We start from the raw sequence: 25,606 nt of genomic DNA, 5'->3' as shown, positions 1-25,606 counted from the left end.
CACTTAACTGGAAGCTGAAAGAATTCCCTTCACCAAAGCTGGCCCTCTTTGTAAAAAGATTGGACATCCCTGTCATAAAGCATTTAATGACAGTTTGAATTTTCATTGCGTTGTTTTTTGTGGCACTCGAGTGAATGAAGTTGCTCAATGCCGGCGTTACAGCCGCCCATAGGAGTCATTTAAGCGCTTGATGAGGTACGCGCCTGACTGCACCGGGGGGTACTTGTCGGATCCGTCGATGCAGCTGACCACAGTCTCGTCATCGGGCTGGACGAAGAAAGCCACAGACTGGCGGGTGCTGCTGCAGTCTCCAGCAGGGGGCAGCAAAACTCTGTGGAGCTGATGGGAACATATATGAATGACAAGCTTTGTATGGACTCATGATGTATTCCTTCCGACGCATTTACTTGCTGCATACCTGCCTTAAGTTCCACTCATTTTAATTGCTCTTCAATCATGTTATTTTCAAACAGTCAGCTCAGATCTGCTACCTTTTCTCTTATTCCAAAACAGAATTTGCCAGTTTTGTCTTGCAAATATACAAATTCCTTCTAAAATGTAGAACCTTTTCTACAGTGACCCTTTTCTTGAAAATATACACCTTATTTCCCCCCAAAAATTACCAAAAAAACAAACAAAAAAACATACTTTTCCTTAAATAACATGAATTCCTCCTAAAATATACAACCTTTTCTGAAACGCCTTTTTTTCTTAAAAAACGTAGATCCTAATTCCCTTAAGAATAAATAAATAAGACATTTTACTTGGAAATAAACTTCTTTCCCCTCCCTCAAAAACACAATAAATATGGCTAACTTAGGATATTTGCGCTTTCTGTACTTTGTTTTTATAGTGCCCACCACGGAGACAAAGTGGTCGCCGGTCCAACGCTGCATCAGGTCAGCGATGTTGACGAGAACGGCTCCGGGCACACGAGGTGCGCAGATGAACTCACCGGAACGACGGCGCACCTGAACACACACAAAAACGTTAGGGAATGACATTTAGAATACATCATAATTGTTTTCGTTTCCATTAGGGCTGTCAAAGTTAAATCGTTAACTCCGTTTTAATTAATTCCTGTGGCGTCACGGCGCAAAAATGAACAAACGCGGACTATGTGTAGTTTTACTTGCTTGACGCTTGTTGAAGAAATCTTAAGTACTTTGCAAAATTTGCAAATAATTCAAATATGTTAGTTGTACGTCTTTGGATATCATCTCAGTGCAAAATACCCGACTCAAGTGAACACCCCGGAAAGCTCGCAAATCAACGTTGCTGGAGTTTGCTGCTTATGGGCGAAACTAAATCTGGAAGCAAGATGTTTTGAGAATTGCTTCTATGAGAAGAATATAAGACAGATTTTAAAGCTCTGTCAGTTTTCTTTTTTTTGCTCAATAGTTAAAAATGTATTCGAGGATCAAAGAAATCTATTAGAACAGCCTTTGCGTCAAAATATATTTTCAATTTGATGATTTTACATTCATTTCCAGATTTTATTCAATTAGTTATGCATTAAAGCTTCGTGGAATATAGTAAAAATTTGCAGAAAAATGCGATTATTCGCGATTAACCACGCAAAATTGTGCGATTAGTTAGATACAAAATTGTAATCATTCGACAGCACTAGTTTCCATACTTGGAGACCCTCTGCGCTCTGGAACAGCAATGTGATGCTCCCGTAGTCGGAATGCTCTCCGCATCGCAGCTGACCCTCCTCGGCTTGCTCGCTGTTCACCGGCGGGTAGTACAGCGAACGTAGCGTCGTGCAGTTCTCATCGGCTACGACGACACACAATTTTAGACAACTGAAGAATTTCCTTCTCTGTTGAACAATGTTTGCCAATCTTTACATTGTTACTACATTAAATGCTGCATAATAGCAATGCAGATCGTCTGGCTAAATCAGCAAAGACGTTTGCACGAGTAGCTACATCATACTTCCAATCAAGCGGTGTGCGTTCAGGAAAATATCAGGGTCCACCTCCAGACTGTGGGCCATCACCCTCAAAACGCGCAGGCTCAGCTCTTTGCAGCGGTGGAAAAAAGCCGCCTGGGTCTCCCGGAACCCCGGGGCCACCTCGGATGTGGGCCATTTCTACGGAGATACACAAATCACAATGAGTCACTCTTTTATGAGAGATAGTTTGTCTGCCAGGATGATGCAAGGGACGCTATAAAATTAGAATTTGACGCACAGAACAACATGCTTACTGTGTCAGGATGCAGCAAAGTCACGTTAAATGCCTCTTTTAGATCTCCTGGTTTTTGTGGATTCAACCTGAATGTGAATTAAAAATAAATTGTGCTCATTGGTTAAAAGGACACAAAAATGGCACCTACTTGTTCAAAATCCTGCTACAGTGGAACCTCGATGTAATGGACTGATAGGACTATTAGATGTTTAACTGAAGTACTTTTTTTCTGATCTAAAAAAAATGACTCCAGTTTAAAAAGGCTTTACTGTGGCTCCCAATCAGTTGTAGATTAGATTTCAAAGTTCTGCTACTGGTCTATAAATCCCTGAATACAAACCTGCAAATTGGATCAATTAGTGAAAGCCAGAGTTCAACACAAAGATGGTGAAGGGGCATTAAGCTGTAAACTGGAACTAACAGACTTGCATAGCTTCTGTACAAAAGTACGTTTTGAGCCGACTGGATACTATTTTCTATTAAATACAGAGTCCATTGTTTTCGGAGCCGTTAAATCGAGGTTCCACTATTTATCACAATAGTGGCCCCACAGTATTGTATTAGACAATTATGGCTAGCTGATACTGTTAAGATACAATAAAAGTGCCTTATCAGGACAAAGAGGCATTGTTCCATTTTGATCACATCTTTTGTTGATGTTTTGTTGTCTGGTGATGGGTGGATAAACATAAAAAGAAAAGACTCGAGTCGAGTGCTATCATCACAACAAAACAAACAAGCACTTAACATAGAAAATAAAAATAAAAAACACCTTTCGGTCTTCAGGGGAATCCACCCGTGGAGGAATTGGTTTGGGAATGCTTTCCTGTTGAACGGCTGCTTGAGATGGTCTGGCAGCAGGAAGAACCTTCTGGAAGTTTCCATGACATGATCAACCTGCATGGAAATGCTCACTTTGACTTATTTCGCCTAATTCCAATGCCAACAAGACATATATAGTTGCACACACACACATACAAATATGCAACCAATGATGACACGATCTTCTCACACACTTGAGTGCCAAATGTTCAACACCATTCTAGTTTTTAACACCCAAGAGGGGAACATTCTGAAAGTCTCATTTACAAACATACATTTTAACAACCATAAAATGTAACCCAGTGAACGTGCGTGCCTCGTTTCTTTCTTTTTCTTTTTCTTATTACAACAACTACTTTCTGTTGAGTGTCACCTCCTCCTGCGTGATGCCAGTATTCTTCAAGAAGACAAAACCCACTTCTGTGAAAGCCACTTCTAACTCTTTGCTCAGTTGGTGGAGATCTGAGTTAGAAACATCTTCGACGCTGAGGCTGGCTACGCTAAAATCGACCACCGGGACACTCATCGTTTCGAATTAAAATTAAAACGTCTAAAAACAAAACTGAAAAAAAGGGGAAAGAACAAAACAAACCGAAAACAGCAGAATTTGGCCCCAAATGAACTTCGGTAAGTGGGACGCGATGTTATTTGGAAGATTTTCAGTCACGTGATCCCATCCATCCAATCAGAAGCGGGGTCGTGATATGTCTGCTGTCTGCTCACCTTTGAATCACAACGCCCTGATCACATGCGATGTGGACACAAACACTCTTTTTAAATACGAATTTCAAGAAAAAGTGGAGCGGCTTATTAACCGGCTGTGGTTTTATGGGCATCCAAGACATACGGGTCCTCAGGGGGGCCCCTGATGGTCGCGTCTCTCACCACAGGAGTCCGAGTGATTGAACTCAACTTATTTTTCTTAATTTAGTTTCTAAACTATTATTAAATGCTTCCATGTGGGACAAATGTATCTGTATTCACATACTGTATTTGTTTTATGCATCATTGTCACTGAAGACAAGCCAAACTTCATTGAAAAAATACAGTTGGACCGCGGACGAATGAAGAAAAATAATCTAACTGCGACTTACTTGGCTATTTTATATTTTACAGCAAAGCTGTGGACGCGCTCACGGGTGCATTAGGAAAGACCCTCCCAGCTCACTGACTTTGCCTTTTTGAAGACACCACTAAACAGTCGTGTTCAGCATAGAGTCAATTCGCACCCTTAGCTGCATGACCCTTTTGTGACCTCTTCCAGACAATTTCTAAAACGTGAAAAGGAAAGTTGACAAAGGGTCGTAACTTCCAGGACAAGTGAAAATTGGCTATTTTTTATTTGTTTTACTAAACTACAAAACAATTGTCTGGCTAATTTGCCAAGAGACTGCTGTTGTTTTCAAGAAATTCAATATCAAGTGGTACTACCAGATGAAACTATATGACGAGGTGACTGGGAATTACAAACGCCGTGAACACTTAACTGGAAGCATTCCCTTCACCAAAGCTGGCCCTCTTTGTAAAAAGATTGGACATCCCTGTCATAAAGCATTTAATGACAGTTTGGCATTAATATAAAAGTTGTACAAGACAAGTGTAACATTTCCACAACATTAGTCTCACACTTAAACGAGTGTAATTGCATTCAACAAAGATAGCATTAGGAATGAAAATGAATGTATTTTCTATTGAAATAACTTTTCTTTTAAACCTATACCAGTTTTTACTTTTCCAATATTTTTATGCTTTAGCCATTATTTAATTGTCATCACATTCTCCAAACTTTAAAAACATTTTTACATTTTAACCCTTTTTATTTCATTATCTCATTCTCTGAACTGTTTATCCTCACTCAGGTCTCTTTGCGCAAAAAAATGAGAGAACACTTAGCCTCAAAAGTTGTCAGCATGCCGGTGAGGAATGTCCAGTGCAGGCGCCACATTGACAGTTTGAATTTTCATTGCGTTGTTTTTTGTGGCACTCGAGTGAATGAAGTTGCTCAATGCCGGCGTTACAGCCGCCCATAGGAGTCATTTAAGCGCTTGATGAGGTACGCGCCTGACTGCACCGGGGGGTACTTGTCGGATCCGTCGATGCAGCTGACCACAGTCTCGTCATCCGGCTGGACGAAGAAAGCCACAGACTGGCGGGTGCTGCTGCAGTCTCCAGCAGGGGGCAGCAAAACTCTGTGGAGCTGATGGGAACATATATGAATGACAAGCTTTGTATGGTCTCATGACGTATTCCCTCCGACGCAATTACTTGCTGCATACCTGCCTTAAGTTCCACTCATTTTAATTGCTCTTCAATCATATTATTTTCAAACAGTCAGCTCAGATCTGCCAGAATTTGCCAGTTTTGTCTTGCAAATATACAAATTCCTTCTAAAATGTAGAACCTTTTCTACAGTGACCCTTTTCTTGAAAATGTACACCTTATCCCCCCCCCCAAAATTACCAAACAAAAAAACATACTTTTCCTTAAATAACATGAATTCCTCCTAAAATATACAACCTTTTCTAAAATGACTTTTTTTCTTGAAAACGTAGATCCTAATTCCCTTAAGAATAAATAAATAAGACATTTTACTTGGAAATAAACTTCTTTCCCCTCCCTCAAAAACATAATAAATATGGCTAACTTAGGATATTTGCGCTTTCTGTACTTTGTTTTTATAGTGCCCACCACGGAGACAAAGTGGTCGCCGGTCCAACGCTGCATCAGGTCAGCGATGTTGACGAGAACGGCTCCGGGCACACGAGGTGCGCAGATGAACTCACCGGAACGACGGCGCACCTGAACACACACAAAAACGTTAGGGAATGACATTTAGAATACATCATAATTGTTTTCGTTTCCATTAGGGCTGTCAAAGTTAAATCGTTAACTCCGTTTTAATTAATTCCTGTGGCGTCACGGCGCAAAAATGAACAAACGCGGACTATGTGTAGTTTTACTTGCTTGACGCTTGTTGAAGAAATCTTAAGTACTTTGCAAAATTTGCAAATAATTCAAATATGTTAGTTGTACGTCTTTGGATATCATCTCAGTGCAAAATACCCGACTCAAGTGAACACCACGGAAAGCTTGCAAATCAACATTGCTGGAGTTTGCTGCTTATGGGCGAAACTAAATCTGGAAGCAAGATGTTTTGAGAATTGCTTCTATGAGAAGAATATAAGACAGACTGTAAAGCTCAGTCAGTTTTCTTTTTTTTTTTGTTCAATAGTTAAAAATGTATTCGAGGATCAAAGAAATCTATTAGAACAGTCTTTGCGTCAAAATATATTTTCAATTTGATGATTTTACATTCATTTCCAGATTTTACTCAAGTAGTTATGCATTAAAGCTTCGTGGAATATAGTAAAAATTTTCAGAAAAATGCGATTATTCGTGAATAATCACGGAAAATTGTGCGATTAGTTAGATACAAAATTGTAATCATTCGACAGCACTAGTTTCCATACTTGGAGACCCTCTGCGCTCTGGAACAGCAACGTGATGCTCCCGTAGTCGGAATGCTCTCCGCATCGCAGCTGACCCTCCTCGGCTTGCTCGCTGTTCAGCGGCGGGTAGTACAGCGAACGTAGCGTCGTGCCGTTCTCATCGGCTACGATGAGAAACGTCGAACAATTTTAGACAACTGTACAACGGCATTTCCCAACCTTTACATTGTTAATACATCAACTAGCAATGTAGATCTCCTGGTGAAATTAGCAAAGACGTGCGCTTAAGTACATCATACTTCCAATCAAGCGGTGTGCGTTCAGGAAAATATCAGGGTCCACATCCAGACTGTGGGCCATCACCCTCAAAACGCGCAGGCTCAGCTCTTTGCAGCGGTGGAAAAAAGCCGTCTGTGTCTCCCGGAATCCCGGGATCGACTCAGTCATGGGCCATTTCTTCAGAGAAACATAAGTCACAATGAGTCACAAATTTTAGTTATAGTCTACCAGGATGATGTAAGGATTGGAATAAGATTGTACTTTCACCCTGTCGCACGGAAAATGCTTACTACGTCAGGAAGCAGTGAAGCCACATTAAATGCCTCTTTTAGATCTCCTGGTTTTTGTGGATTCAACCTGAATGTGATCAGATACAATATTAAAAACAAATTGTGCTCATTAGCTAACAGGAGACAACGCCCAGTCATATATTCATTCACTTCATCTACTTAAACAGTACTTGTTTGAACAAAATCTTGTTATTGTGGAAGCTCAATTTAACAGACTTAAAAGAGGGAGGGGCCATCCGTTTGTTGTCTGATTGTTAGTTAAATGCAAGTATTTTTTTGACGTACTTTTCTTTCTACAACACTGTAATGTATAAGTTAATCAGTAAGCATATATAAAATCACTTTTCAGTCTCCAGGGCTACCCAGCCGTGGTTGGAATTGCTTGGGAAGGTTTTCCTGCTGAACGGCCGCTTGAGATGATCTGGCTGCAGGAAAAACCTTCTGGAAGCTTCCATGACACGATCAACCTGGATGGATTTGCATGGAATTGCTCACTTTACTTGTTTTCCCTCATTCCAATACCAACAAGTCATAACAATAGCACTGGTGCTTAAAAAAAAAACATACATGCATGCAACAAATACGACACAATGCATAATACTCTTGTCACACACTTAAAGTGACGCATTTTCAACACAATTCTAGCTTCAAGCATCCAAAAGAGGACAATTCTGGAAGCCTCATGTCTCGTGTCCAGTAAATGATAGTTAGTTACAACAATAATAAATTATTTGAATACAAAAGATTAGAAAGTTTTAGATTGAAATAATTTACAAGCATTTTGACAAGCACAAAAAGCACTTTCATTTATTTATCCTTTTCTTTCACTTCCTTTTTTTTTCTTTCTTGCTAATTATTATAATTACCAGCACTACTACGACTACAACTACTTTGGGTTGAGTGTCACCTCATCCTGCGCGATGCCAGTATTCTTCAAGAAGACGAAGCCCACTTCCGTAAAAGCCACGTTTAACTCTCTGCTCAGTTGGTGGAGATCTGCGTTGGAAACATCTTCGACGCTGAGGCTGGCCACGCTAAAGTCTACCACCGGGATGCTCATCGTTTCAAATTAAAACATGTAAAAACAAAAACGGGGGAGAAAACAAAACAGCAGAGTTTGCCCAAAATTAATTTTGCCATGTGGGAAGTACTGTTAGTTGGAAGGTCTCTAGTCACGTGACCCCGCCTCCATCCAATCAGGAGTGGGGCGGTGATGTCACCGCTCTCGGCTCACCTTTGGATGCCAACGCACTGAACACAGGTGATGTGGACACAAACATACGTTTTCACACCATTTTACGCATTCGAACACAAGAATGTCGAGCACGAAGGAGAAAGAGTGGAGTATCTCCTTCGCCGGCTGTGGTTTTATGGGTATTTATTACTTGGGCGCCAGTAGTTGTATCCTGGAGCGGTTCCCTGGTCTCATCCGAAATGCATCCAAAATCTACGGGGCTTCGGCGGGGGCCCTGATGGCCGCGTTCCTAACCACGGGAGTCCCGCTGGGTAAGTCGTCAGAACACTCAATGTATTTTTATTTATTAGTTTAAAAATATATTGGCCTGTTTCTTTTTCAGTGCTTCCATTTGGGGTCATTTGTGTTCACCAAACTTTGATTTAATTGTCAATGTATACCTAAGGCAAACCAAACTTCATTGAGAAATTTGCCCTTTTAAGGTATGCGCTTAAAAAAAAAAGTACATTAATCTTTGAATTAAATAAATTAAACTGCAGTGTTTTTGTGGACGTCTCTCTATTTCGGCATCAAACAAAGGCACACAACATATAGTTAAATTACTTTTGTGGGGCCCTGATAACTGCACCCCCCCCCCCCTACTCCTTTCCTTATTAGTGAGTCATCATAACACTACAACCCCACCCACCTTCCCTTCTTTTTACTCATAAATGACACAAATTCCATAGAACAATTTCAAAATGACAACTGAGCTAAATCATACCTTGCTATTTTTTATTATTTTGATTTCTCTTGCAAGTACGTTTCATACATTTTCTCCTCAAATGCAAATTGATTCCAACCTTCACTGGAAAATGTGCAATTTATTTATGATTTTCCCATGTAATGAAATATTGTACATTGCAGCATAATGTGTCATTCAGCATCAAATGGATGCATTCCAAATTCCATAGAAAATGTGTCAAAAAGGCAACTGAACTGAATCATCTCCTTTTTTTGCTATTTTTTAGGTCTCTTCTGCCAACAGTTTTCATGCATTCAAATGGAATGTAGATTGAATGCAATTTTATTCAGTGATTTTAGTCAACATAATTTAACTTAACTCATTAATACCCATTGTTAACAAACTGAACTTCCGTTGTCCAATAATAAATTAAAGCACAATATAGCTGAGAGGATACAAATGAAACTGTATCTCTGCAGCGTCATTTTAAATTCAGTATCAGATAAGGGCATGTAACCTATACTGTAGTTACATGACTTTTGCGGGTCCCGAAAACTGCTGACATTTACGCAAATTTTAAGATTTTAGAGTTCTAGGTGTGTCTCAATACTTTTGTCCATTTATCGTCATTGTCCCGTGCAGATAAATGCTGTATGGATTTGATGTACATAGCGAAGGAGGCCCGGAAGCACAAACTGGGCCCGCTTCATCCATCTTACAACTTGCTACAGCTGGTGAAGGACTCGCTGCTGACTGCCTTGCCGTCCGACGCCCACCTGCACGCCTCTGGGAAGCTTTGCATCTCTCTGACGCGGGTGTCTGATGGCAAAAACGTCCTGGTGTCCCATTTTGATAGCCGAGAGGAGCTCGTTCAGGTGGAGGAGCGTGATTTTTTGTTTTTTTATTCACTTGGTGTCTTATGTCAAAATTTTGATTTTTTTCCCAGGCACTTTTGTGCAGCTGTTTTGTCCCTTTCTACTGTGGAGTCATTCCTCCTACCTTTCGAGGCGTGGTGAGTGAGTGGCATTTAAAATGCATTTCTAGTTTTTCTGCAAATTACTTTCTTTTTGGCTGAAATGAAAAAACTAACATTTTATGTCAAGTGTAAGCATAATCTGACAGCAGTACATTAGTAACATGAGATGTGTGTGTGTGTGTGGGGGGGGGGTGCTTTATCCCTTTCTTGGCCCCATTTTTTTGCACCTAACTTGATATTTAAAATAAAAACCGATAACATTTCATTTTATAGTCACACTCCATTTCAAATAAGTCTTGGTACCAAAGTAGTCATTGTGGCTAATCAGTTTTTTTACAGTGACTCAATAGGGCGAGGGACTTTCAACATGAGGCTACGTTCAAATCTTTCTAACAGTTTTTAACCGCAACCCCCCCCTTTAGTGCAAACATTTTACAAGCCCCTTTCACGCTGCCTCAGCACTACGTAGACGGCGCGGCCAGCGACAACCTGCCCCGCTGCCACCAGAGGAGCACCATCACCGTATCGGCGTACGCTGGGGAAAGCGACCTCTGCCCTCGGGCGAACACGCCAAGCTTCCACCAGGTCCGCTTCAACAACGTCAGCATCCAGGTCAACTCGGAGAACTTATACCGGGTGGCCAGCACCTTCTTCCCGCCACAGGCCGAGGTAAGACTGAAAACTATACTGATGATAGCGTTAGCGGTAGCCAAGCACGAGGGTTTAGCCATGAGAGAGCAAACCTATGTAACTACATATATTAGCACATATATTCCACTTTTGATAATTTTACTCATCTTGCAATTGCCCTCCAATCCAGCACATGGCGCTATGGTGCAATGTAGCTATTTTTATGACTTAAAATCTTTTTTAAAAAAATTTCCCCACATTTATCTGATTATTGGTTATTGGTTACCCTGACATTTGTGACTTTTCACAATTCTTAATATTCTTAATTGCTAAGCAAAGCAAATATTTACAGGCCATGGCTGAGATCTGCCACAACGGCTGGACGGATGCGCTCCGCTTCTTGCAAGACAACAGTAAGCGCAAAGTTGTCTAACCTTTTGTAAATCATACCTAGAAATCCTGATTTGAAAATTCCCTGCACAGATCTCGTAGACTGTGAACCTCCCCCAATGAATTTGGAGGCACTTTCACCCGAACCAGCATGCTGTGATCTGGTTGAGGTGCCAGTGAAAGTTCTGCGGTCCAGTGAAGTGCACTGGTGGCTAAACCCGCAATTCATAGAAAACCTCCCAGTTAACATAAAAAAAGGTAACTCACAGTTTACCAAGTAGATGCTGACATGTGGTTTCTCCACAATGTTGATGTATGTGTCCATTTTTATGTTCTGGAAGAAATCTGCCTCAAATCTTATGTTATGTAGAGAAGGAGTCTTTAAGAATGGGAGTGGTCCAGTGGACGCTCCAATGTTGTAGTCATCCATGTTTGGGTTCTGTGGTGCTGTGCATTTTTATTAATTTTTTTGTCATGCCCAGTCTGCCTTGAACTTTATGTTACATGGAGAGCGCACTTTAAATGGTGATTATTGATGAGTAGATCCATATGTGGTCATGCCACAATGTTGTGTGCATTCCTGTTTACATTACGGGTAGCAAATGGGGCTTATTTGATAAACCCAGTCTGCCTCGGATCTTACATTATGTTGAAAGGGAAGTTGGTGACTCCGATTAGCCTTTCAGTGGACTTCAATGTGGTCACTCCACAATGTTATGTGTGCAACAAATTGGTATGCAAAGTCTTCATCAGATCTTATGTTATGTACAGAGTATGTTGTTAAGACCGTAGACTCCGGTCTTTGTCGCTCCACAACGTTGTGTGCATCCATGATTTATGTTCTGGGAACTATGCAACACAAATTTGTTTTGCCAAATCTGTCTCAGCTCTTAAGTTATGTCGAGGCAGAGTCTTTAACAATGTTAGATATCCAGTAGCTTCTGATAATGTTGTGTGCATCCATGTTTAATTTATTTGGAGTTTTGTGAGTTAGCCTTGGTTCTTATGATATTCTAGATGCTGTCTAGAATGAAGATTAGTTCTCCATTCAACTCAGATATTGTCGCTCCTTAATGTTGTGTGTGTGTCCATGTCCAGGGAGCTTCATGACTAATTCGTTAAACCCAATCTGCCCGAACCTTACGTCATGTGGAGAGGGTTTCTTTAACATTGATTTACGTTCCATTAGACTCGGACCGAGTCACTCCACAATGTTGTGTGCGTCCATGGGTATGCTCCTTATTAGTCCTGCCAAATTTTCTCTGATCTTTGATCATGTCGAGACGCCGTGTAGCAGTTGAGTCTGATGTGTCATTGCTCCACTACGTTGCCTCCTTCGAGTTAATATGTGACTGTGTGTCAGTGTTGTGCGCGGCATGCAGACAAGCGCACCCTGCTGGCGGCTTCCTGTCCCCCATGTCCAAGCTGCTTCCGCTCAAGGTGCCCTCCTCATTCCTGTGGATCCCCAGCACAATGTCCCTTGGACCAGCCATCTCACTGGCACAAAGGTGACAGAGTGTGAAGATGCCTATTGATTTGCAATCAAATCCAGTCTTATAAGGCCAAGGTAGTGGCGATAAAATTTCGAAATTGCCTTTCTTGGGCTGAGCATGATCATTGTTAATTTTCAGGTATCATAGCAAGAATTCTATTGATGTTGCAGAGTGTTGCACTGGCTGCCGGACGTGCGCCCGGACCTGAGCTGGCTCTATAGGATGGCAGGAGGCTTCTACAAAAGGGTCTACAAAAAAGATGATGACGAAGATGAAGGGGTGGATGAAGGGTATAGTAAAAAATGACAGTATGCTGGAAAAAAAGCTTTTCCTGGTTGATTTTGATTTTTGATTTTTGTTCTTGATTTTTTTCTCTCAGTTTTTCACTGTGTGCTTCCATTGCTTTTATTGTTGCCTCTACTGTGCATTACATATAAATCTATTATTATTATTATTATTATTATTATTATTATCATTATATAAATTACAGATGCATTCATTATCATTATTGCGTTGCAGGGTGTTGCCGAGGATGCGAAGATGCTCCAGCCTGCCATCAGAACTGAACCTGTGGGCCACGCCCACGTTTCGCCCAGCGTCCAATCAGATGGACGGATACATGCCACTCACTCCGCCCCCTACTCCCACCTTGAAGCCCGAGTTATGTGACATAACATCATGAGGTCTGATGACGTTATTAGAATTCAATAAAACTGCTGTGTCAGTGCAATTAAGTGAAAAGTGTATTTTATTTCTCGTGAGATTCACTTAAGCGTGAGGCGCATTAATATATAATTGTTGTGGAAAAAAAGCATTGAAAAAAAATTAATTCATTTTTCTTTATTAAAAACCTAAATATCCCCATTGCGGGACTCATGTTGAATTATATTCATCTAATGTTTACAAAGTTCAAATTTATTATTTTGAGTACTTTGATCCTGTGGGAGGCGCTACATTAAGATTATTTTTATGAACCTTTGCCCCTCCCTCACGGTTATGAAAACACCGCTATCGTAAGCTGATCTTGTATGTTGCGCAACACTGCCGCGTGTGTGTACTAAATGTGTATATGAATGAGAGCTTGTGCGTTAAGCCTCAAAGAGTTGAGAGGATGTTTGCCCAGGGTGAAGAGTGGAATATTTCCTTTGCGGGCTGCGGCTTCCGTAGTATTTACTACATGGGAGCGATGACGGGCATCCTGGAGCGAGCCCCACATTTGGTGCACGGGGCCTCCAAGATCTGTGGAGCGTCGTCGGGATGCCTGGTGGCGGCGGCGTTGACCGTCGGACTTCCTATCGGTGAGAAAGCCAAACTCTAATGAACCCTAACTGTGACTCTGTGACCCTGACTCTAACTGGAACCCTAACGCTCGACCCAACGCCAACTCCTCTGATCCCTAACACCTCGCACCTTTAACCCTAACGTACGCCGAGCGACATGGTGCAGTTGGGTCAAAAATAACTCAAATTCATTCTTTACCTGAATTTGTCCTTTTGTATAAAACAACCCTGAAAGTTGGGTCAAATTGACCCATCAAGTGGATCGGTCCATTTTTGATCCATAATTGGGTTACTTTTGACCCAACTGTTTTTAGAGTGTGGAATGCAAACGAACTGTCTTTGATTTAAATTGAGATATCGACAACATCATTTTTACTCGACATAATTATAGTTACAGATGTCAACATCATTTCAATTAGCAAAAAAAGCTGTCAATTCACCAAGGTTATTATAGTTAACGAAAACTAAATAAATAAAAGCTAAAACTGAGAAAACAATGTCATTAACAAACTAAAGCATAAATGAAAATGCTTAATAATTATTTTTTTTTGAATAAAATCTTAAGTGTTCTAAAACTAACTATATTCTGCTTAATTTAAAATGTATTTATTTTTATATTGCTATACGTCCGTACAGAAGAATGAAGGTCAAACTGTTGTTTGAGAATTGTAGTTTACTTTATTACACAATACTTTGTGACCTTTTTTATTATTATCTTGCACTTGACAAATAATCTATACATTAAATAGATAAAACTAATAAAAACTCAACTAAATCAAAACATTTTCAGAAAAAATTATACTAATAAAAATAAACTAAATCAAAACATTTCGAAAAAATGAAAACTAATAAAAACTAACAAATCCGCTCTAAAAACTAATTAAAACAAATGAAATATATACAGGATATAATATATAAATATGGAGAGTCTGTGTCACCAAAATGCACAAGTGAAGCCAATGAATGGAGCGATTGTTGCCTCTCAAATTGCTGCACTCTGTTGTTTGTTGACTGTCCTCAAATAGAGGTTTTAGTACTTCAAAATCAGTAATTGAACTCAAGTCCATCGAGTCAAACAAGCAAGAGTTTGTCGGTTCCACTGACGCACTCAAACCCATCATAATATGGAACAGACCCCAAGTGTGTGTGAGCGGTTCAAGGCCAACAGCGTAGTTAACACAAACACATTGCAACATCAATGATGACCTTTCAAAATGGCGTCCTCAGAACATTTGTGCACGGACGCGTTGGCGGTGGCCAAACAGGCGAGGAAGCATCGTCTGAGCGTCTTCCACCCGACCTTCAGCCTCCTGCGAACGGTGAGCGACTCCCTGCGGGAGAAGCTTCCGGAGGATGCCCACCGCCGCGCCTCGGGGAGGCTCTGCGTGTCCCTCACCAGGATGCACGACCGGAGCAACGTCCTGGTGTCCCACTTTGACAGCAGAGAGGAGCTCATACAGGTCGATGAGTGCATGTTTCATTCCAAGTTTGACTCGCATAAAAGTGTCCGCGTTTTGATTCACTTTGCGTCTATGGTTGACTCATTTGTGACTCCATTATACTGTCCATGTTTGACTGAAATGTATTGTGCCGCGTTTCACCACAAGTAATTGACGCCAACAAGATGGCGACAAAGCACTACTTTTCAATTAGACATGGCTATAGCTCGTCTAAATGAAGCTCCTCCCCTCATAAACAGTCGGAGGAACATTGTAGCTGTTTAACTCTGTTTGACTTCATGTTTGACTCCCATTGAGTCCATATTTGACTCCATGTTTCACTCGCATTATAGTGTCTTACGTTGTTGATTTGTTGTTTATGTTTGACTCACATTACACGGCATCCGGGTTTGACCCATTTTACTTCATGTTTGACTCTTATAGTGTCCACAGTGACTCTAATTATTGTTTGGTTTCCATGTATGACTCATTATTGTGTCCACGTTCGACTGCATATTTGACTCTAATTATTGCGCCCATGTTTGATTCCATGTGCATTCCATGTTTGATTCACATTGTATAAATCCTCCTATAATTGACTCATGTCTGCTCGACTCCATATTTGACTCATATTATTATGTAGGTTTGACTATCATAAGTGTCTGTGTTTGACTCAAATGCTTGCGTCCGTCTGACGTCATGTTTGACTCACATTGTGTGTCCAAGTTTGACTGACATTTTGTCCAAGTTTGACTCACATTACTCCACTGATCTGAATATATGACTGGAAAGCCGATAAGCCCATACACGCCCGTGCAAGCCGTTGAAGCGACAGGGCGGCCATCTTGCTCCTCCCATCTCGCAAGCAGACTACTGTACAAACTATACGGTATACGTACAGATTAGACGTATAGAGCTTGTGGGCAGTTAGTATAGGGGCGGGCGGGTGGGTTGTGTACTGAGGTGGTCAGTATTTTTTAACAAGTAAAAAAAATAAATAAATAAATAAGTGGACAGTATGTGCTGCTTTGAAGACCCCCTTTTTCTTTTGGCGCTCAGTTCCTTAGAACCCAATATCAGATTTGGCAGAGTCATCTTTTGTTTGTATTACAGTTATAATTCCTAATAATAAACAATATACACGTTTCCTCCTGTAAACATCATTAAGCATATAATGTATACATTTATTTAAGGCAAGTTAAGGCAAATGTCTGAAGTCCTCTTGTTTATGTTTAGCAAATTTAAAACATCATAAATCATGCTGTTTCTATTAAGTACTGTCTCAAATGTTCTCCAATTTTGATACTGTAAATGTATAGGATCGTATGTCGAGAAACGTTTCTTGGGAGGAGCAATATGGCGGCCTTGAGGCTTCAAAAGTCTTGGCCTATGGGCTATCCAGTCATATATTCAGATCAGTGCATGACTCGCATCCATGCTTGATTCAGATTATCGTTGTCCATGTTTGACTCATATTGTTCTATAAATGTTTGACTCCATGTTTGACTCATTATTTTGTCCATATAGTGTAGATGTTTAACTAATTATTACGGCCATGTTTGATTCTTTGTTGGAGTCATTATTGAGCCCATTGCATAAATCCACATTTGACTACATTAGTGTCGATATTTGACATCATGTTTGACTCATTTGTGTCCTTGTCTCCCTGACATTGCATGTATTCATGTTTGACTCACATTGTTTAGTTTCCATGTCGTTCACATGATTACTTTTAAACGCCACATTTGAGTAATAAATGGCAACGTTTGACTCAAACGGTGTCAACGTCACACATTTTAATGTCTATGTTTCTAGGTACTGTTGTGCAGCTGTTTCTTTCCAGTCTACTGTGGTTTCATTCCACCTTCCTACCGTGGACAGGTGAGGCCAATACCGAGAAAAAGCAAACCCAACTATCGTTACCTTTCTTTCTATTAACAAAGTCGGAATTGGATGAATCTTAGCTATACATGGATGGAGCCCTGAGCAACAACATGCCACTGTTGGAGCACCCCAACACCATCACGTTGGCCCCGTTCTGCAGTGAGAGCGACATCAGCCCTAAAGATGGCGCTTGGACCGCCATCTCCGTGCACTGCAATAACCTCAGTATCCAGGTGACCGCCGCAAACGTGCGGCGCATCTACACCTCCTTCCTGCCCCCGGCGCCAGAGGTTAGGGTCTCACATTGTGTCTCCTAACCTTATTGAACCACAAATTCGACATTGTTCGTTGTTTGACTCCATGTTTGATTCACGTATGCTTTGACACGCGTTATTATGCCCAAGTTTGACATTGTGTGTTGTTTGACTCGTATTGCGGCCATGTTTAAGTTACTTACATTATTCTGCATGTATTTGACTCTGTTTGACTCCCTTTGCGCACAAATTTGACTCACATTTTGTCCATGTTCGACTCTTTATATTGTGCCCAAATTTGATTTCGTGTTTGACTCATATTATTTTGTGCCTTGTTTGACTCGCGTTATATCTATATGGTGCTCAAGTTTGATATCATTCTTTATGTTTTTGACTCCATGTTCGACTCACATTATCGTGCCCAAGCTATCATGTTTGACTCGCAATGTGCCCAATTTTGACCTGTATGACTCGCATTACGGTGCCCAAGTTTGACTTTTTGACTCACATTGTGCCCAAGTTTTACATCATGTTTGACTCAGACTATTTGGCACATTTTTACTCTGTGTGGCTCACTTTCTGCCCAGGCTTGACTCACATTTTGCTCATGTTTGACTCGCATTATTGTGCCCAAGTTTCACGTTTGACTTGCAGTGACCGTGTTTGAATTTGTAAAGCATTTGACTCACTTAGTGTTCGGCTAACATTGTTTGACTCACAGTTTAGTGTCCATGTTTAACTCATGGACTCGCATATTTACATCAATGTTTTTGACTCCATGTTTGACTGACAGGAGCTGGGTGAGATCTTCCGCTGTGGCTACACGGATGCGCTTCGCTTCCTGAGACAAGAAGGTAAGAGTTTGATATCATTAACTGTCGTTCTTTTTCTATACACAAATCTGCGTGTTCCAGATTTGCCCGGTACATTTACGCCAGAAGAGCAGGTGGACTGGGGGCTTGAATACCAACATGCACATAAGATCCCGCTCAACATCAAGAGAGGTACAATTATAAAAAATAAACTATGTAACAAACAACATAGTCAAGTTTAAATTCAAATACAATCCAAATCAGCGAAAGAAAAACAGAAATGAAAACCTAAAAAATGATTAAAACTACATTTCCCGTGTCATACTTAAGTCACATCTTAATATTGGGAAATGTCATTAAAGTGGAAAACTAACTTTTGTATTATTTTGTCCACTGTGTGTGCATGTGAACAGTATTATGTTTGGCGTGCAGGTGACGTCATTGCAAGCCAGGGCTTGTGTCCACTCGAAGCTTTTTACTACATGCTGACTCCACTGGTGCTTGCGGTCGAGTTGATCTTGTTCCTTTTAAAGAGGTAAAGATAAAAAGGTTTGATATTTAATACAGATCGGTGGTTCAGTTGCAAAAAGGATTGCTTAGAAGTAAACAACAGAACAATTGGCAGCCTAGTGGTTGTGGCCTAGGGGCAGTTCTAATGACTTCCACCTAGCAACAATGTCATTTCCTTTCTCCTATGTGGTTATAAAATGTTATTTAATTTGTAACGTACTGTAATCATGATTTTGATTGGCAGCGTACTGAGGATCATCAACAACCTACGAAGACAAAGTAGCAGTTGCCATGACATCTGCAACAGGTGTATATTTGTGTATCTTTTAACCCATATGTAGCTGCTAGTCAGTTGTTTTTTGCGCAAAATTACATGTTTGTTTAATACATACATGAAATATGAATGCATTAATTTTAAAAAGTGAAATAGTCCATTCATTAATGACATATTGACTAACCATTTTCTTTTCAATTATTCAATGGTATTTTTTTTAAATATATAATTTGTATTTCTTGACATTTTTTTTTTTACTTAATGAATGAAATTTGTATTTACTAGAATTTTTTCTTTATTAATTCAGAGCATTAGTATGCACTATTCAACTGGATTTCTTTGTTTGTGACTTTTGTAATGGCATTTATATTGAATCGCCATTATATTTATTTAGTACCAACACAGCCATCCTTCCTTTTAACTTTTTATGGATTCTTACTATTTCTTATTTTTGTGCTCCCCAGTGCGTTGGTGAAGAAAAAACACAGAAAGTTGGACTTGAACTTAAAGAACTATTAACAAATGTGCTTATTTAATGCTGCTGTGGATTTGATATATGTATCTGTTATATATTTAACCCTCCCACAAGAGGATCATCTAACTTGTGCTAAAGACAATTTGCTTACCTCTTTCTGATAAAAAAAAACAAAAAACGGAACAGGTGAATAAAACCAAGTGCAATGATGTATAAAAAAAAAAGCACCATCAGTACATTTTTAATGGACAAAACATCATAATCATAAAACTTCTTGTGTCATTTTCATAAACAGATTCTAAAAAGTCTCAAAATGAAACAAATTCAGGATAAAAGGCTGCTGAGGTAATTCCCAATGACAACATCATCCCGGCTATCAAAACAGTAGTTGAGTATAGTCGTTTGTTTACGGCATCAGTGTCCAGTACAAATGTAAACAAGATTTAAAAAATGGGCACCAAGGAAGTTAGTGCAGTGTGGGGAAAAAAAGATTTGGGACAAAGTACATCACTATACTTTTGTCTTAGGGAGTGGAGATGAATAGTAGTAGTAAAAAGTATTGAGACGTACGAGTTGCACCGCTACACATTTGTCAACGTTTATCTCCGCTATGTGAAAAGTAGATGTGTCCCAACAGCTCAGTTCTTAGATGGGAGACTTGACAATCGACAAAAGTATTGGGACACCTCTTAATTGAAAGATTGCTCTATGTCTAAACTAAGAGACAAGTCACAATGCGTGTGTCCACAGAGTCGGAATGTAAACGGTAAAAGAAAAATAATGCTAGGTGAGTTAGCATTGTGACCCATTATCCCGTTCTACTTTCTGCTTTTTTGCCGCCCCCAGCTGGTGTGGAGCTGCAAGTACAGACCCCATTTTCTCCATGGACAGCCAACACAAAAGTCGTCCCTGTGTTTCACGTGTACGTAAAATGGGCTGCCTTGGAGATGATCATACCACAACTCAAATTTAAAACCAGTGCAGAGAAAATTTTCTGCAAAATGTCTACAAAGTCTATCTAGGCGTGTATATTCCACAAAGGAAGAAATGTTTTTGTTTTTTTTAAATTGGTAACAATTTGTCCTCATACAGCCGGGACCTGGCTAGCTCCTCCACCTTCTTCCCCTCCTTTGCTCGCATCCGGAATCTGATCGGCACTTGATTGCGTCATCCCCTGTCCGTCGGGAAGTTGGGAATTTTTTGACGTGCTCGCCTCCTGTCTTCCGTCTTCCGCTGGGAAGAAAGAGTGTTTTTAATACATTTGTTTCTCACAGTCAAGCAGCAGCTGTTGTTGGCTACAGCTCATGCCCACATACTCACGCAACCACACCAGGCCCCACCTCTTAAAGGCACAAGCATGCACACAGACAGGACATTACATATACTATTGTTTTATGCTTGCAATTAGTTTTTTGTTGGAATACTTTTACAATGTGTCTGAAAGGTATAAAAGTGTTCAAAGCACATTGGGAGGGGTAAAACCAATGCGTTGAAAATAAAAAATGTTGGTCTCTGTATGTAATTTTTTTTAATATATATATTTTTTTTTAAAGCTTGTAAATGGGCAACACAATTTCTGTTTATTTTGGAAGCCCATTCTGTTACATTGTGCCAGGTTAAAATAAATAAACACACTGGCGGAAACAGACCTCTGACAGTAAAAAAAAATAAAATAAAAAAATTAATTCCACTGGCAGAAATTGTCAAATTTTTTCCCCTTTATTTTACTGTCAGAAGCATGTTTCCATCATTAATTTTTTTTTTTTTTTATATATATATATAATAAAGGGGAAAAAAATAATTTTTTGTTTCCCCTTCTGGGGTTAACGGGCTTCTTACAGTAAAAACAAAAACTTTTTTTTTTTTTACTAGCGGGAATGGGCTTCCATAGTGGTAAGGCATATTTAATTTAACAATAAGAATTTAAATATTGATGTAAAAAAAAATGACCCCAAAAATATATACAAACAAAAACCAGGACATTTGTCATTATTTCTTTCAGATTTTAGTTGAATTTACCAACATTTTCAGTGAATCTATTTAATAAATTCTAGGCGAGGGTTAAACTTTTTCTTAGCGGTTCATCAATCCATCCATTTTCTACGGCTCTTAACCTTACTAGTGACGTCTTGTATGTTTTTGTGCAATTACTGTTAGTGTTCCGAAACAGTTTTTGGGCCCCCAATACTGTACCGATTCACAGGTTGTTGTTTTTTTCCAACATGAAAAAGCTGCCCTGCCATTGGTTCAGAGCATTCAAGGGCCAATAGGATATCTTGGCTCGGTATGCCGTGAACATGTCACACATCAGTGAATGTCGTGCGCAAGCGAGATACAAGATGCTGCATCTAAAGTCCTATATTAGCGTTGGAAATAATGGTATCGGAACAACATTAATTATGGTATTTTCAAGCTCCCACACAGGAAACGAGTACCTACCCGCATTGTTTTCCTGGCTCGTTGAGACCGCTAAGTGCCCGTTGGCCTGACTCTGATCTCCTTCGGCTGGCATCTCGCAATAAGCTCCGCCGTAGGCGTCCTCGTAGCCGGGGTCGTACTGCTCCTCCTTGATGGCCACTCTCTTGGCATCCTCTGCAGAGACGGACGGTAAAATAAACACAACAATTTATAACACGGCTCGCTTTCAGATTGGCGTACCCTTGGCCAGCTGCAGGTTGAACGAGTATTTGATCTCCTCGATCTCCCTGGGCCCCTGGGTGCCCCGCAGCTGGTCCCGCAGTTCCCGCAGCTTGATGTAGAAGTGCACTTTGTCCTGAGCGCGAGGGAACTGAGCGCAGCGGGCACTGGAGGACGGCATCAGGAACAGAGCCTGACCACGACAACAAACAAAATTGATTAAAAAGATATGTATTTATAATCTTATTGCTTATCCTCATAGTAGCTGCATGATTTTGGAAAATAATCGGTGCCCCCCCCTCAATATTGTGAACTCTACCTCAATGTTACAATGACGGAAGGGGACGGTGTTAACTCACCACCTCACAGTCGGGGATCTTGTGCGGCTGCAAACCAAAGCTCAGCGTCTTTGGTTTTTTACCAAATAGTTCTCGACAGAACATTTCATATATGCCTGGAAGAAAGATTTAAAAATATGTGCTTTGGCTCAATTAAGGATGGGGAAACACAGCTGTAAAGAAACAAAAATTATACTATACATGACTTACATTTTCCGTTGAATACAGCAATGAGGGGTTTGTATTTCATCAGTTTCTCCACTAGAATTTTGCCACCTTCGCGCAGCTCTTTGCTGCGAGGACAATAACGAGGATGGTTCAACACAGCTTTTCAAAAACAAATGACACAAATTTGTTACCTACGTAGACAGGTCTTTGCTGCCCGGCGTCGCCCTGGCGACCATGTTGGTGAAGCCCATTTTGTACTTGCCAGGCAATGTGGTGTCGTGCATGTGGTTGAGCTGCTCTTCGGTGAATCCTGAAAGGAAGAGGCACTTCCCTAAGAAGAAAAACAAAAAAAGTAAGCCAACATAACTTTAGCCTGTTTCACACAGCCATCATTTTCTTTGCACATTCTTCTAATTTTAAATTGGGGACTTCTTTGGCAATGAAAGTTGGAACCAGTTTTACATAATCGCACTTACAAAAATGGTTTCCAGGACCAGGAAACCATCGCCCGATGTAAGCAGCCATCAGCCCTGGGTTGATACCAATCTGAGAGAAAAACAATTTTACAAGATTATAGCAAAATACTGCCTGCTTGCCTATTTAAAGCAATATCACAAGTTCTACTCACAATGACGTAATCCAGATTGTAGTCCAGCAGGTCTGGCAGCGTCTTTTTCATCACTTCCTCCTCCGACATTCCCTTAAAACGATCCACTTTCCTCTTCACCTTCTTGAAGCTTTCGTCGATCTTCTCCTGCTTGCCGTCGCCTGCCTGGCCCTCGGCACCCTTCTTGGGCTTCGGGCCCGGTTTGCCCTTGGATGCTTTGGGTTGCTTTGGGGGTTTGGGTTCCTTTGGGGGTTTGGGTTCTTTTGGGGGTTTGGGTTGCTTTGGGGGTTTGGGTTCCTTCGGAACCTTGGGGGCCTTTGGCGGCTTGGGTTCCTTGGGCTGAGCTGGTCGGCGTCGCTTTTTGGGCGGGGCTGCGTGGAGGATTGAACAAAATCGGTTATTGCAAACAGCTCTTGAGGTTATGTTGGGTAGAAATGATTCAACTCATTCTAATTATTTATTTATTTATTTTTAAAAGGGGCGTGTAGACTTTCTAAATCCACTGTACGTTTTGTCAGGTTAGCAGGCTCCTGTTGCTCCATCATGGGCTGAGGGTGAACAATGTGCGGTGTAGCGGCCGCTGCGCCCCCCGCGTGCGCCTCCGGGTAGTGCGGCGGATGGTTGTAGGCCGAATATTGGGCTTGGAGGGCTTGGAACTGCTGAGCGGACTGAATCCTGAGATGAGAAATTGAAAATAGAGGATGAAAAAAAAATTCCCCTGAAATCAGTTTCCCTTGATGCTCACAATCCAAAACAATTCACATAAAACTTTCAATCATAGCATTAACGAAACAAATTTGATTTAATGTTAAAAAAAAAAAATCACACTTGATGGTTGTTTATGTGGCCCATTTTACGCAACTCACCACTGTTGCAGATACTCTGAAGAGCCAACAGGCAGGGATCCATTCAGCTTATTGTCCATCTTGTGGGTGCTTTAATTTTAAATAAATTAAATAAATACACCAACATGCATAGTAAGGAGCAAAATGAAAGTGGCACATGTAATAAGCGGATGATTTAGCAACAAAACCCAAAACAATAACAACAGATGACAAATCAAACACGCAGTGAAACAAGCAAATTGTCCGACCGGCAATCTGGATCACAATCACACACTTTTCATGGAGTCAAAATTATTACAGTTTATAGACAGATTATAACTGCACAAATAATTTATTAAGTTGATGGCATTTAACAGCCAATTTGTTTTAAAATTGTGTGTGTGTGTGTGTGTGTGTGTGTGTTTACAAGAATCTGTAAAAATAGGAAAATATTTTGCATTTGATTCTGTGGGGTGAGATTTAACAGTTTAGGTGAAAGGTTGGTGATACTTGACAGAACATGGAGAAATCATAAATCTGGACTTGTTCCCACTTCTTTTTTTAGCATGGAAAACTTGTTTGTAGTCTTTCATTGTCTATGGTTGATTTTCTTTTTGTTTTCATGTTCAAAATAAAAGTTCAAATCGAATCACATCCAACACAACACAACACAACACAACTGTCACTGCGTCATCAAGTTCTCCTGAACATCGACTAGACGACTACACGTGAGCGCTTGCAAAAATTAAATACCCTCCTTTTTTACGTGGCTAAAAGCTAACAATGCTAACAACAATCCAGAGCGTAGCCTCACTTTTGTTTTTTAATTTACCAACAACTGGCTACACCGAAATCAACCATGCGACTTGTGAAACACATAATTCCCCTTCCGTATTAAATTTGGGAATTAAAAAAATATATATTTATAAGAGAAAAAAGACCTAAGTACCATACCACAACTATAGCTAATATTAGCCACAAGCTAGCAGCTAAGCTAACACGGATGAATGATCTCGCTTATGTAGTAGATTGGTAGGCAAAAACGGCGCAACATTTGAGAGTGTTGATATGCAGGAGACGTACCTAGTTAATGGTTGTTTTAATCGGATTCTCCAGGCGGGAAAATAATATTATTTTCCCCACATATGCCGCTTTTTATTCAGATCATTGGAGGAGTTTCAGGGGCAACAAAGACGTGACAGCGCAGTCCCAGTCAACTTTGGCATGAGACGATTTCAAGTCCGAGACGTAGGGGTCGAAAGAAGGAGATATCAAAATAAATTGATTAAGCAACGCTGTGTAAATTATTTTACGAGACTAAATACTCATTAAAGTTTTATATACTAATTTAATTTAGGAATTTTAGCATTTTTGCACAGACGATTATAAAAACTATTAAATAGACCCCTCTATTGTCCAATTGGTTTGAGCTACTCGGCTTTTAAACCCGAAGGAGTTTTCTATTGGCTGAAAGCTTGTGACGTCTAAAGGCTGCGACGTCGTGTATCTTCACTGAAATGAGCGGTGTTGTATTTAAATCGTTTTTTAAAAACGTAGTTTACATTCGAAAAATTGTGCTTTCATCCACCCATTCAGTTTCTGTAACTATAATTTTTTTCCCATCACAAACTGCAGTAATTATGAGAATCTAAATTTCAAAC

The 25,606-nt window shown here is 40.3% G+C and overlaps 5 protein-coding genes across 12 annotated transcripts; 2 read left to right on the top strand and 3 right to left on the bottom strand.

Moving 5' to 3' along the window:
- Positions 1 to 68: 68 nt before the first annotated feature.
- LOC147175455 (uncharacterized) lies at positions 69 to 3,711 on the bottom strand. Of its 3 annotated transcripts, none has more exons than XM_086072822.1 (7): positions 3,610 to 3,711; positions 2,968 to 3,092; positions 2,215 to 2,281; positions 1,942 to 2,098; positions 1,640 to 1,782; positions 861 to 971; positions 69 to 339 (listed from the first exon to the last, which is right to left on the bottom strand). In XM_086072822.1, exons 2-7 carry the CDS (start codon positions 3,078 to 3,080, stop codon positions 157 to 159), a joined length of 774 nt encoding a protein of 257 aa, XP_085928948.1. In that variant the 5' UTR covers positions 3,081 to 3,092; positions 3,610 to 3,711; the 3' UTR covers positions 69 to 156. The 3 variants fall into 3 exon arrangements, with proteins under 3 accessions (XP_085928948.1, XP_085928946.1, XP_085928947.1); XM_086072820.1 differs by having other exon boundaries at positions 3,391 to 3,697; XM_086072821.1 differs by lacking the exon at positions 3,610 to 3,711 and adding an exon at positions 3,334 to 3,539.
- Positions 3,712 to 4,559: 848 nt separating this feature from the next.
- LOC147175454 (uncharacterized) lies at positions 4,560 to 8,219 on the bottom strand. 2 transcript variants are annotated; one of them, XM_086072824.1, is made up of 7 exons: positions 7,943 to 8,219; positions 7,378 to 7,502; positions 7,036 to 7,102; positions 6,766 to 6,922; positions 6,488 to 6,630; positions 5,686 to 5,816; positions 4,560 to 5,214 (listed from the first exon to the last, which is right to left on the bottom strand). In XM_086072824.1, exons 1-7 carry the CDS (start codon positions 8,093 to 8,095, stop codon positions 5,055 to 5,057), a joined length of 936 nt encoding a protein of 311 aa, XP_085928950.1. In that variant the 5' UTR covers positions 8,096 to 8,219; the 3' UTR covers positions 4,560 to 5,054. The 2 variants fall into 2 exon arrangements, with proteins under 2 accessions (XP_085928950.1, XP_085928949.1); XM_086072823.1 differs by having other exon boundaries at positions 5,706 to 5,816.
- LOC147175453 (patatin-like phospholipase domain-containing protein 2) lies at positions 7,968 to 13,173 on the top strand. 2 transcript variants are annotated; one of them, XM_086072810.1, is made up of 9 exons: positions 7,968 to 8,541; positions 9,597 to 9,829; positions 9,901 to 9,966; positions 10,390 to 10,599; positions 10,913 to 10,973; positions 11,044 to 11,208; positions 12,314 to 12,458; positions 12,614 to 12,733; positions 12,963 to 13,173. In XM_086072810.1, the coding sequence occupies exons 1-9, from the start codon at positions 8,352 to 8,354 to the stop codon at positions 13,123 to 13,125; spliced, it is 1,353 nt and encodes a 450-aa protein (XP_085928936.1). In that variant the 5' UTR covers positions 7,968 to 8,351; the 3' UTR covers positions 13,126 to 13,173. The 2 variants fall into 2 exon arrangements, with proteins under 2 accessions (XP_085928936.1, XP_085928937.1); XM_086072811.1 differs by lacking the exon at positions 11,044 to 11,208.
- Positions 13,174 to 13,481: 308 nt separating this feature from the next.
- On the top strand, positions 13,482 to 21,061 carry LOC147175452 (patatin-like phospholipase domain-containing protein 2). Of its 3 annotated transcripts, XM_086074188.1 has the most exons (9): positions 13,482 to 13,741; positions 14,951 to 15,183; positions 16,978 to 17,043; positions 17,127 to 17,336; positions 18,094 to 18,154; positions 18,215 to 18,304; positions 18,545 to 18,647; positions 18,867 to 18,929; positions 20,218 to 21,061. In XM_086074188.1, the coding sequence occupies exons 1-9, from the start codon at positions 13,513 to 13,515 to the stop codon at positions 20,342 to 20,344; spliced, it is 1,182 nt and encodes a 393-aa protein (XP_085930314.1). In that variant the 5' UTR covers positions 13,482 to 13,512; the 3' UTR covers positions 20,345 to 21,061. The 3 variants fall into 3 exon arrangements, 2 of the variants coding, with proteins under 2 accessions (XP_085930314.1, XP_085930315.1); XR_015094635.1 differs by lacking the exon at positions 20,218 to 21,061 and having other exon boundaries at positions 18,526 to 18,647; positions 18,867 to 18,921; XM_086074189.1 differs by lacking the exon at positions 20,218 to 21,061 and having other exon boundaries at positions 18,526 to 18,884.
- LOC147175451 (G/T mismatch-specific thymine DNA glycosylase-like) lies at positions 19,597 to 25,194 on the bottom strand. 2 transcript variants are annotated; one of them, XM_086074184.1, is made up of 11 exons: positions 25,029 to 25,194; positions 23,988 to 24,056; positions 23,630 to 23,796; positions 23,143 to 23,492; positions 22,991 to 23,060; positions 22,710 to 22,845; positions 22,557 to 22,639; positions 22,368 to 22,462; positions 22,030 to 22,201; positions 21,811 to 21,963; positions 19,597 to 20,604 (listed from the first exon to the last, which is right to left on the bottom strand). In XM_086074184.1, exons 2-11 carry the CDS (start codon positions 24,044 to 24,046, stop codon positions 20,456 to 20,458), a joined length of 1,434 nt encoding a protein of 477 aa, XP_085930310.1. In that variant the 5' UTR covers positions 24,047 to 24,056; positions 25,029 to 25,194; the 3' UTR covers positions 19,597 to 20,455. The 2 variants fall into 2 exon arrangements, with proteins under 2 accessions (XP_085930310.1, XP_085930311.1); XM_086074185.1 differs by lacking the exon at positions 23,988 to 24,056 and having other exon boundaries at positions 25,029 to 25,188.
- Positions 25,195 to 25,606: the final 412 nt, after the last annotated feature.

The sequence above is a fragment of the Leptonotus elevatus genome, chromosome 4 (assembly GCF_054856555.1).
Source record: "Leptonotus elevatus isolate MCC_2025b chromosome 4, RoL_Lele_1.0, whole genome shotgun sequence".
Classification (NCBI taxonomy): Eukaryota; Metazoa; Chordata; class Actinopteri; order Syngnathiformes; family Syngnathidae; genus Leptonotus; species Leptonotus elevatus.
The sequence above is the reverse complement of the archived record's forward strand: the minus strand, read 5'-3'. Positions and strand labels throughout refer to the sequence as shown.